This window comes from Natator depressus, chromosome 5 (assembly GCF_965152275.1).
Source record: "Natator depressus isolate rNatDep1 chromosome 5, rNatDep2.hap1, whole genome shotgun sequence".
Taxonomy (NCBI): Eukaryota; Metazoa; Chordata; order Testudines; family Cheloniidae; genus Natator; species Natator depressus.
In genome coordinates this window covers 70770692-70782854 of record NC_134238.1, presented here as the reverse complement: position 1 = coordinate 70782854, position 12163 = coordinate 70770692, and the positions used below count along the sequence as shown (strand labels likewise).

General features: G+C 41.5%; 1 protein-coding gene and 1 pseudogene across 3 annotated transcripts in view; one reads left to right on the top strand and one right to left on the bottom strand.

The window, feature by feature from the left end:
• MCC (MCC regulator of Wnt signaling pathway) overlaps positions 1-12163 on the top strand; it is a 347649-nt gene that overhangs the window by 85178 nt on the left and 250308 nt on the right. For all 3 annotated transcript variants that reach the window (XM_074952966.1, XM_074952965.1, XM_074952967.1), the window contains one exon: positions 4975-5186. In XM_074952966.1, the coding sequence (XP_074809067.1) occupies positions 4975-5186 (212 nt within the window). The remainder of the gene's footprint in view (positions 1-4974; positions 5187-12163) is intronic.
• On the bottom strand, positions 9311-11523 carry LOC141987895 (E3 SUMO-protein ligase KIAA1586-like; annotated as a pseudogene).

Sequence of the window (12163 nt, the reverse complement as noted above, 5' to 3'; positions counted from 1 at the left end):
CTATCTTATTTGAATGAAAACTTGTGTCTGATGCAAAGTTATTTGTTCTAGCACTCATAAAATTATTTCTGGTTTGTGTTTGAAAAGCAGTAAGAGGTCAAAGACCGTATCCATACCAATGAACTGTTTCATCTACTGTAGCAGTACCCACACTTTGCCTAACTGAGGGTCTACATTGGCAGCTTGCTAGGAGCCAGATGGCTATACTTAATTTTTATGAAATGGAGCAGCTGCAGCTTTAATTTTAATAAAATGTGTACTATACACATTATAGGTTTTAGTATCGTTACTCCACCCTGATTCATGTTCAGGCCTGACCCACTGCTTTCATACTTGATCAACTATAGATCGATAAGACGTTTTACACATCTTCCTGTATGTGAGGGTTCTAAATTAACTGGATCATTTAAGGGAAAAGACTTGGGAATCATTGTGGATACCTCAAGAAGACTTCGACTCAAGATGTAGCTATGGGCAGAAAGCAAACAAGAAGCTAGATTACACGTGAAATGGGTTCGAGAATAATACAACAATCATTATAATGCCATTAAATACATCAGTGGAGCAGCCACATATCGAATGCTCTGCACAGTACTGGTCACCCCATCTTGAAAAGGATGTTACAGAACTAGAGGGGGGGTTAGCGAAAGGTGACTAAAATGATTCGAGGCACAGAAAAACTGTCATATGAAGAGAGCTTGAAAAGATTACAGCTGTTTACCTTGGAAAGAAGATGAATACATGGGAACACTATGAAAGTACATTAGATTACATTAAAATGGTTAAAAGTACATTATTAAGGTTGCAAAGTCAGGCACTCAGAAGCTAGGAAATGCAAACAATGAGGTTGCCTGTGCAACTTGAATTTAGTTTCCTCGTGCATCTTTAATTACCTGATCACATTCTGGGTGCAGATCCTCAGGTGGTGTAAATTGTCATGGCTTCATTAACCTCATTGGCTGAGATTCTGCTCTACCATTTTCCCCATAACTCCCCTGCCACATTCAGTGCACAAGAAGGACGGTGCTCACAGAATGGGCAGTTATTCACTTGTAGTTTTTATCTTTGTCATTCATTGTGTGGTCCCAGACCTTATTTGCTGTACGGTATTCAAACTGAGGACTGGATAAGTAACCAGGGGGAGCAATGAGAGCACAGGAGAGACTGTCTCCCTGCTCTCTTCTGGTGCAACAGTAGCCCCAAACAGGAGGAAAATACCTGTTAAGGCCCTGGAGTCCTGGGCTGGAGCATGCTCAGTCACTCTGTGGGAATAGAATATTTGCAGTTTGGTTGTCAAGTTGGGAGCTGTTTTGGGTTGGAGCATGCTGAATGCAGATGTACTGCAGTGTAGTGGGTATGGAATCTTTGGGGAATTTAGCTGCCAAATTCTAACAAACCTCTACTGAATGTGTAAAAAGAAAAGGAGTACTTGTGGCACCTTAGAGACTAACCAATTTATTTGAGCATAAGCTTTCGTGAGCTACAGCTCACTTCATCGGATGCATACTGTGGAAAGTGTAGAAGATCTTATTATATACACACAAAGCATGAAAAAATACCTCCTCCCACCCCACTCTCCCGCTGGTAATAGCTTATCTAAAGTGACCACTCTCCTTACATTGTGTGATAATCAAGGTGGGCCATTTCCAGCACAAATCCAGGGTTTAACAAGAACGTCGGGGGGGGGAGGGTAGGAAAAAACAAGGGGAAATAGGCTACCTTGCATAATGACTAAGCCACTCCCAGTCTCTATTCAAGCCTAAGTTAATTGTATCCAATTTGCAAATGAATTCCAATTCAGCAGTTTCTCGCTGGAGTCTGGATTTGAAGTTTTTTTGTTGTAAAATAGCGACTTTCATGTCTGTAATCGCGTGACCAGAGAGATTGAAGTGTTCTCCGACTGGTTTATGAATGTTATAATTCTTGACATCTGATTTGTGTCCATTTACTCTTTTACGTAGAGACTGTCCAGTTTGACCAATGTACATGGCAGAGGGGCATTGCTGGCACATGATGGCATATATAACGTTGGTGGATGTGCAGGTGAACGAGCCTCTGATAGTGTGGCTGATGTTATTAGGCCCTGTGATGGTGTCTCCTGAATAGATATGTGGGCACAGTTGGCAACGGGCTTTGTTGCAAGGATAGGTTCCTGGGTTAGTGGTTCTGTTGTGTGGTATGTGTTGCTGGTGAGTATTTGCTTCAGGTTGGGGGGCTGTCTGTAGGCAAGGACTGGCCTGTCTCCCAAGATTTGTGAGAGTGTTGGGTCATCCTTCAGGATAGGTTGTAGATCCTTAAGAATTCGTTGGAGGGGTTTTAGTTGGGGGCTGAAGGTGACGGCTAGTGGCGTTCTGTTATTTTCTTTGTTAGGCCTGTCCTGTAGTAGGTGACTTCTGGGAACTCTTCTGGCTCTGTCAATCTGTTTCTTCACTTCGGCAGGTGGGTATTGTAGTTGTAAGAATGCTTGATAGAGATCTTGTAGGTGTCTGTCTCTGTCTGAGGGCTTGGAGCAAATGCGGTTGTATCGCAGAGCTTGGCTGTAGACGATGGATCATGTGGTGTGGTCAGGGTGAAAGCTGGAGGCATGTAGGTAGGAATAGAGGTGAGTAGGTTTCCGGTATAGGGTGGTGTTTATGTGACCATCGTTTATTAGCACTGTAGTGTCCAGGAAGTGGATCTCTTGTGTGGACTGGACCAGGCTGAGGTTGATGGTGGGATGGAAATTGTTGAAATCATGGTGGAATTCCTCAAGGGCTTCTTTTCCATGGGTCCAGATGATGAAGATGTCATCAATATAGCACAGAACCACTAACCCAGGAATCTATCCTTGCAACAAAGCCCGTTGCCAAATGTGCCCACATATCTATTCAGGGGACACCATCACAGGACCTAATAACATCAGCCACACTAACAGAGGCTCGTTCACCTGCACATCCACCAATGTGATATATGCCATCATGTGCCAGCAATGCCCCTCTGCCATGTACATTGGTCAAACTGGACAGTCTCTACGTAAAAGAGTAAATGGACACAAATCAGATGTCAAGAATTATAACATTCATAAACCAGTCAGAGAACACTTCAATCTCTCTGGTCACGCGATTACAGACATGAAAGTCGCTATTTTACAACAAAAAAACTTCAAATCCAGACTCCAGCGAGAAACTGCTGATTTGGAATTCATTTGCAAATTGGATACAATTAACTTAGGCTTGAGTAGAAACTGGGAGTGGCTTAGTCATTATGCAAGGTAGCCTATTTCCCCTTGTTTTTTCCTACCCTCCCCCCCCCGATGTTCTTGTTAAACCCTGGATTTGTGCTGGAAATGGCCCACCTTGATTATCATACACATTGTAAGGAGAGTGGTCACTTTAGATAAGCTATTACCAGCAGGAGAGTGGGGTGGGAGGAGGTATTTTTTCATGCTTTGTGTGTATATAATAAGATCTTCTACACTTTCCACAGTATGCATCTGATGAAGTGAGCTGTAGCTCACGAAAGCTTATGCTCAAATAAATTGGTTAGTCTCTAAGGTGCCACAAGTACTCCTTTTCTTTTTGCGAATACAGACTAACACGGCTGTTACTCTGAAACCTACTGAATGTGTGTGAACTGAGATTTTACAGAAGTTTATAACTTGGCCAGGTTTGAGCAGGGACACCATGGTAATAAATTGCAAGTTGCTGCTCAAAGCATGGAGGCTCTAGAGCTTCTAAATGAAACTGTTTTAATTTTTTTAACATTGGCAAAACAGTGTATTTTTCTGTAATCAAAAATGGCTAAACTGTTTCATCTGTAATTTACAAAAAATATTCAGTCTGAGGCAGATACCCATTGTGGAAAAGTTTAAGAACAACCATATCGAGTCAGACCAAAAGTCCATCTAGCCCAGTATCCTGTCTTCTGACATTGGCTAATGCCAGGTGCTTCAGAGGGAATGAACAGAACAGGTAATCATCAAGAGTTCCCTCCCCTGTTGCTCATTCCCACCTTCTGGCAAAGTTATAAGCCACTGAAAACAGGGTTTTATAATGGAAGTTGTTAGGCAACTTTAACTATATGTGTTGCCACCAATTCTGCCTATATTACAGAAGAGAGATCAGGAATTTCCATTTGGTCCCTACACAAGAACAAGGGGACATTAAATTCAATTAAAAGGTGGAGAATTCAAAACCAATAAAAGGAAATATTTTTTCAAACACATAATTAAACTGTGGAATTTATGCCACAGGAAGTTGTTGAGACTAAAAACATAGCAAGATTCAAAGGGGTTTGGACATTTAGCTGAATGACAAGAATACCCAGAGTTATAATAATTAACGCTAAGAAATTTTGGACGAGATATTAAACTCAAGTTTTGGGGTTTAAGCTAGTCTCTAACTATAAGAGATTAGGAGGACACCTAATGTGGATGGCAGATTAGGCAGAAGTAGGATAATGCAAGGGTTCTTGCACTTTCCTCTGAAGCAGCTGGTGCTGGGCACTGGTTGAAGACAGGATGCTAGGCAACTTGGGCCACCTGTCTGATCCAATATGGTGATTCTTATGTTGGTTTTTAAAAAGCCTCAGGGGGTTGGAATGTTAAAATAAATTCTAGGAGATGGATAGGGGAGGGAATACTGTCATAGATTTATGATAAATTGCACAGGTGTGTGATAAACTTTTCACTGGATAGTCTCTCTCTCTCTCTCTCTCTCTCTGTTTTTATGATGATGTGCACTTGGATTTATTTCTGCCATCATACTAATAAATAGTATTTTCCCCTGTTATTTACAGATGTAGGTGATATTTCTAAATACTGTATAAAAACCGCTTTTGTCTTTGACTCCTGTGTCTTGAAAATCAATACTGTGTCCCATAAACACTCTTTGATTTTTGCTGCACTAGGTATTTTTAGGGGGCAGGGGGCATGTTAGCCCCTGTAAGTTTGCTGTGGGATTACAGTTGGATCTCTTTTCTGTTTCTACATTTCAGGTGCCTTATCAGGTGCTAGAGAAAGCTGGGAATATGATTCTGGTGCAAGAGACCTTCAGAGTCCTGACCTGCAGAGTCATTCTACCCTACAGAAGCTCTTGGAGTATGGCGGCAGCAGTATGAGTCAACAAGCTGCTCTGCAGAAACTGCTAACGCAGGCCTCCAATCTTAGCAACTCAGTTGGAGGAAGCTATTTAGAGCTTGCCAACACTGTAAGTACACTTTATCTTCACAGTAAAGCTCTTCAGGGTTTTTCCCCCCAGCTTGAATATATTAAACTTTTAAGTCATGGTCCACGAGGGAACTATCAGGCTGCTGTAATTTTCATCTACCACGTCATTAAATTTTCATCTTTTCAAATAATGAGAAGTATTTAGAAATTACTTGTATAATTGAGGACTTGCTTTCAGCAAAAAGGATTTGGTGGACTCCATAAGGCATTTAGCTGAAGTTTTTAACTTATACAATTTAATTATAAAACATAGCCAGCTTGTGAAAACATTTACTTATGGGAAAATAAATTGGTAACACAGTGGCAGACTGTGCAAGTAAACATCTTTCTGCTCATTAAGTCAGTTAGTGTCATGCAGGAAAATACTTTCCCTTATATTTCAGGATTTTCCACTTTATTTGCTGAGATTTCTGTTTGGAACTCTTTGTGTAGCACTGTATTTTACTGTTCTCATAGGCAAGCCTCATAGTAAAAGTATTTTCAGATAAACATACCACATTATTCTCTGCAGTAAAAATCTGATGTGCTTGTTAAGTGAGTGGTTTTTTTCAATTAGGCATTGGATTCAGGTTTTTAAGGGTACGTCTTCACTGCAGTTAGACACCAGCGACTGGCCTGTGCCAGCTGACCCTGGGACCCTCCCACCTCGCAGGGTCCTAGAGTCCGGGCTCCAGCCTGAGCCTGAACGCCCCTTAGCCCGAGCCCTGCAAACTCAAGTCAGCTGGCACGGGCCAGCTACAAGTTTTTAATTGCAGTGTAGACATACCCTAAATAACTTTAGACCAGGTGAGCTATAAAATTTATTGCCATTTTGTAGCTCATTTCTGGTGGTCAAAGGTTGATGCTGCTAAACTGAAAAGAAGGAGCAAGGATTCAGGCTTTTAGTTGGAGAACAAAAAGGCCCAAACTAAAGGCATTGGGGAAAAGCTGAGGAACCCATTTTAGAATGGCTGCTTGTGACAGTAACTAGCTTTGTACTGGTGAAACAGATTCTGTTAGTTAATGCTTATGGGGAGTTGAAGGGGTGGACACTCAGAAGAAAATGGAAATTTATTCAACTGATATGGCTAAAACCAACACAATACTGTGACGGGTTCCCTGGGGTGCAACCTGGAATTTGGGTTCCTCTGTGCCCTCTGTCTTACTAACCTGAGCTCCCTCTCACACTGTGATAATGTGACAAGCTGCAAACGCCTTCAGGTCCTGCACTCACACAGATATTCACAGGCAGGGACACACCCAGCTGTGTTACATGAATGCTTTTGCCAGCCACTCATGAACCAACAATAGAGAGACTCCAGCCAACTCTTCCCAGCCTAGGACATCAGAGCTGTACCATCTCTCCCTGGTCAGAAGCCTGACCAGCGTAAATTATTTATCCAGTCCAGCCCTCCCTCAATGTGGAGAGGACAATGCACCAGCACTGTCTGTGAGCAGATTTCCCTTTACACTCCAAACAAAACTCCCCAGTCCAAGTCTTTGTTCCTGAGGTGTTTCCAGGTGTTGAGTTGTGGGGGGAGTGAGGATAAGTGATGATGTCACTTCCCCATTTTATAGCTTCTGGCATGTGGAGGGAACTTCATTGTCCCAAACAAAGCCCCCAGCACAGATAGTGGAAAAGTACAGGCACAAGATGGAATTCAGTGCCACGTGAGCTGGTCACATGCCCTTGCATGCTTTGATGAGTCATAACAGAGCCATTCCCCGTATTCTGGCTAGAACGTCTACAGGACAGTCCATCAGGTGGGGATAAGCTTCTTCAATGGTCCATGGTGTTAATTACTGGGCCATCAGCTTCAGTAGTTCATTCACAATGTGCTTGCTAAACTGGATATAAACTACTTTGTGGGAGATACCACAGGAGCAAACACATTTGAAATACAGGTATATAGTCAATATTCACAGCTTCAGATACAAAAATGATACATGGTTACAAATAGGATAATCATATGCAGCAAACCATAACTTTTCCATTGGCACCTCACATGACATACTTTGTACAAGGTGCATCATAATTAAGGCTGCAGGTTTGTCACGGAGGTCAAGGATTCTGTGATTTTCTGGGACCTCCATGATTTCTGCAGCTGGCTGGTGCAGCTGACCCCAGGGCCCCCAAACAGCTCGAGAGGTGTTCCCGTGCCTCCCTTCAACCCGAGCACCAGCGGGCGCCCCGGAATCCCCTCCCAGCACCAGCAGGCACCCCAACAGGTGCCCTGGAGGTCCCCACCAGTACCTGCGGGTGCCCCGGAGCCCCCAGCACCAGTGGACACCCCAGAGGCCCCCCTCCAGAGCAGCAGCTTCACCCCCAGAGTCTCCCAGAGCACCCATGATTTAGTCAGAGGTACATAGTACAAGTCATGGACAGGTCACAGGGCCGTGAATTTTTGTTTATTGCCCGTGACCTGTCTATGACTTTTACTAAAAATACACATGACTAAATCTTAGCCTTATGTCACCATGATAAATGTGAGGGTGCCAGTGTGTTGCCTTGGGGTACAGAGCGTCACAAACACACACGCACACACAATAATTTTGTGCACTGTTTTAAAGTCTGGTTTGTATCTCCCTAACACCCATATAGAGTCAGTATTGCGTCATTCGTCTGTTATTAACATAGTTCAACTATGCCTTGAAGAAAAATGAGTAAACAAATAATATATTCCAGTATTTTTACTATATAGGGAAAATATCTGCCTATCTATTTTCCAGTGGCGCTTGTGACGGATTATGCCCATAGGAAACTGCCTGATGTGCTGAGATACCACTGAGTCTATCTGCTCTGCCAGCATAGGCCCCCTTTACCTGGCCTTGTTGGGTTAGGCCCACAAGCCTTTTCCAGCCAAGCACACAGGCAGGGCCACATCCAACTGCAGATCAACTCTGGGAAGATTCAGCTTAAGGGACTTGCTCCAACACTCTGGTGCTCACTCCTTTTAAGGGTTAGAAACCCAAAGGTTTTATGAAATTCGCCTCCTCCCTCAATGTGGAAGAAGGTATGCACAGCTTCTCACCCCCCCCCCCCCCAGTTAGAAATTACAGAAACTGGGTAATATTATAAACAACAAAATTTTATTAACTACAAAAGGCAGATTTTAAGTGGTAAAAGGGGCAGCAAACAGAACAAAGCAGATTGTGTGTTTGGCTTAATTTGCTTAGTAAATTAAGCTAGTTTCACTAAAGAAATTGGTTACAAATAGTAATTTCTCACCCTAGATATTGTTGCAGGCAGATTACAGAAAGTCTTGAAAGGCAGCTGTAGTGTCTCCCTCTTGAGACCACAGGTATTATTACTCGCCCCCCGTTCAGTTTTTGCTTCCAGGTGTTTTTCAATGTCTCTTTGGATGGGGAGGCAGAGGAGAACCGTGATGATGTCACTCCCCTGCCTTATATAGCTCTTGTGTAAGGAGGGAACTCTCTGTCTTTTGGTGGAATACCACTGGCATTCCAAAAGAGGAGGAGGGGTATCCAGTACCAGGTGACTCAGACCAATGTTCCCTCTAATTTTTGACAGGCTGTGTGCACAAAAAATTTCTTCTGTGCAAATTTTTGAAGCAGAGTTCAAATTTGTGCGCCATGAGACAAATGTGCCCAAGCGACTAAAATGCTTATACATTTAAAAAGTTTTAATTTGCAATTTGTGATAATAGTTTCACACCATGTTATTTTATAAATGTCATTTTTAAATACTTAGAAAAAGGAAATTTAACCATTCTTCATGAAGTAGAAGTTAGTTTTAAGCATTACGTTTTATGATCTTTTTGAGAGACAATCACGAGCATATACCAAGCACATATTAATCATGATCATTATCAGTCCATAGGCATCTGCCCGTTGGTGTCCACTTTCACCTTTCATTCTATACACATGTCCGAAAAGATTTTGATAAACATACAATAAAGACAATAAGTATGCCATTATGTCAATTTATATGGGTTTTCAGGTAGAGATATCACAAGTAAAAAAAGAAAAACGAGTTTGTGTTTTAAATTTTAAATTTTCCTAAAAAATATCAATAAATAATTATCAGCCAAGAATAAGATATATAATTACAAATGCATTTTAATTTCCTTATTGGTTGAAATGTCAAAGATTGCTAAACTAACCTTACTGTTTTTCCCTGTGATCTTTTTCAATTGCCCATTCAATATAAACTCTGTCCAGATCTATCAGTCCTCCATCCAGCTGGTAACTCTTAATACACATCAGCATGTCCAAATGATCTACTTGTAAACGATTCTGTAGTTTGTTTTTTAGAGTGTTCATTAAGCTACAGCCACACTCACAGTCTGCACTTGACGCTAGGAATGTTCCTCCAATATCCATCAGATTTGCAAGATCCTGAAACTGTTCGTTCTGGTGAGCAAATGTTACCATATCCAGGAAACTTAAAACCAATTGGCTTTTGGTTCTTTCGGCTACTGCAAACTTGAAGCCATTGTACTGACTGACTATAACAATCTCTTCAGCAAGAAAGTCTTTGTATTTTGAATATAGGGATTTGACCTGATGAATTCCAAAATTGAAGTCACACTTAACTATTGCTGCACAATCAAAAGCGGACCACTCCTAGACTTCATCCTCTGGAAACCTGTCTGCCAAATGTGCACACAAGTTGTTTATGAAAGTTATTATGGAACTGGTATCAATTCCATTATTTTCTTGAGAGGTCATATCTAAGAGAGCCGTAACTTTGTCACTCCAAAAGACTGAATCTCCAAGTACTGTCTTCTGATCTTGTTCAGTTTACCTCGGGCAAGGTGAAATGCTTCAAGAGGTGTAAGGCCCTGTTTCTGGAGCAGCGTGGATAGTGAAGCCAGCTCTGACAAAACATCATTCAAAACTTCTAATGTTATTCGGTATTTCATGGTATTCCGCTTTTTGTGGCAGTATTTAGAAACTGGATCAGTATCTTTGTCTTGCTCAAAATATTCCAGAAGAGGATTATAGTTGCAAATAATTGCTCGAAGTGCAAAGTGTCTAGATAACCAGCGCACTTCATTGAGTGGCCTGAAAGCCACTGACTCACATTCAGAAGCATCCACTATTTCCTGAAATTTGCATTTTCTCCTGGATGACCGACAGAACACCATGTAAACAGTTCTCATTAAGGTTTCGAAGTCTCTTATCAGCTTGACCTCTTTCCATGCATCGGAAATCCTCAAGTCTTCCCGGTGTGCAACGCAATGTTGCTAGACTAAGTGTGGAATATCACATTTCAACTGAGTCGCCACACCATTGAGTTTGCCCAACATTATGGTGGCACCATCAGATGTGAACATCACCATTTTCATTAGATCAAGTTGGTGTTTTTTATAAAACTCTTTAATTGCAGACACTATTGAAACAGGTTTAGAGTAGCAGCCGTGTTAGTCTGTATCCGCAAAAAGAAGAGGAGTACTTGTGGCACCTTAGAGACTAACATTTATTAGAGCATAAGCTTTCGTGGGCTACAGCTCACTTCAGCGGATGCATAGAATGGTACATATAGTAAGAAGATGTATATATACACACACACACACACAGAGAAGGTGGAAGTTGCCATACAAACTGTAAGAGGCTAATTATTTAAGATGAGCTATTATCAGCAGGAGAAAAAAACTTTTGTAGCGATAATCAAGATGGCCCATTTAGACAGTTGACAAGAAGGTGTGAGGATACTTAACATGGGGAAATAGATTCAATATGTGTAATGACTCAGACACTCCCAGTCTCTATTCAAACCCAAGTTAAAGGTATCTAGTTTGCATTGAAACAGCATCACATTCTTGCAATCAAACGAAGTTTTGTGGTCTTCAGAATTTATGGATCTGTATTTAAAGTAGAGTATCAAGTATCTGTTAATGGATATATCAGTGCTTTCATCAACAGCTAGAGTATGAAACATTGCTGACGCTATTTCATGCATGAGGTAATTTTGGACAATGCAGTTGATGATTTCAAGAAATTCAAAAGCATAATTTTTACTTCTCCAGCTCACTGGTATTCGCACATACTTTTCCATATCGTCATTAATATCCTGAACAGAAAGCATTGAGCTGTTCATTTTAATAGCCAACAACACACTGTCAATCAGTACCTTGATTTCTTCTGGGTCTGAGCAATCCGCTCTGTAAGGAAGGGTTTTTGTTTCTAAGTCTTGTTACACCATCTATATGAGACTTACTTGACAGATGACGCTTTAAGAAATCCAACTTCCATACATCATTCCACATTCTTCCTGTTGAAAATTCTCCCGAAGCTCTGGCATCTCAACAATATACACAAACCACTCCATTGTCCTCATCATATATGAATATTTCACAAAGTTTAACAAGCATTACAGTATGTGACTTTGGTGTAACTGTCTCTATAGTCTCATCCAGCCATCCAGATTTAAATGAAGTCGCTTTTCTTTTATGCTTTAGACCTCTAGACAGTGACATTTTGGGATTGATTTTTTACCAGATTGGTTTATTTAAAATTAATACTTTTATTATATGGCTACTGTTTCAATGCGCTTAACAGTGTGACTCGACAAAAGAGCAAACTGGAGATCATTCAGATCAGGATACCGGAAGTTTGTGCATAGCTCCGATCACAGCCATGGATCTGCGGCAAAAAAATGCAGGAAAATGGTAAAACATCATGAGTTATTGTATAAAGTCCAATGCCTTTGAAAGAGTTCAATCACGAAAACAACACTTACCTTTGTTCATTTCTGGGAAATCTTTGCAGTTCTTTAGCAATTACGACCAGGCATTTTGACTTATTCGCACGTACTTGAGTTTGTACATAGCCAAATGAACAGACTACAAGGAGAGGTGTGGGTCCCGACTGTCTTGACGTGATCAACGTTCCACGTTTGAAATGGTGGCGGGGAGGGGTACGATTCATTGCCCTCCTTTCCCTCCCCCCCTCCCCCCCCGCCAGCTAGTAGAATCTGGCTGTGTTGATAGATGGCGGGCGAATAATGTCAAA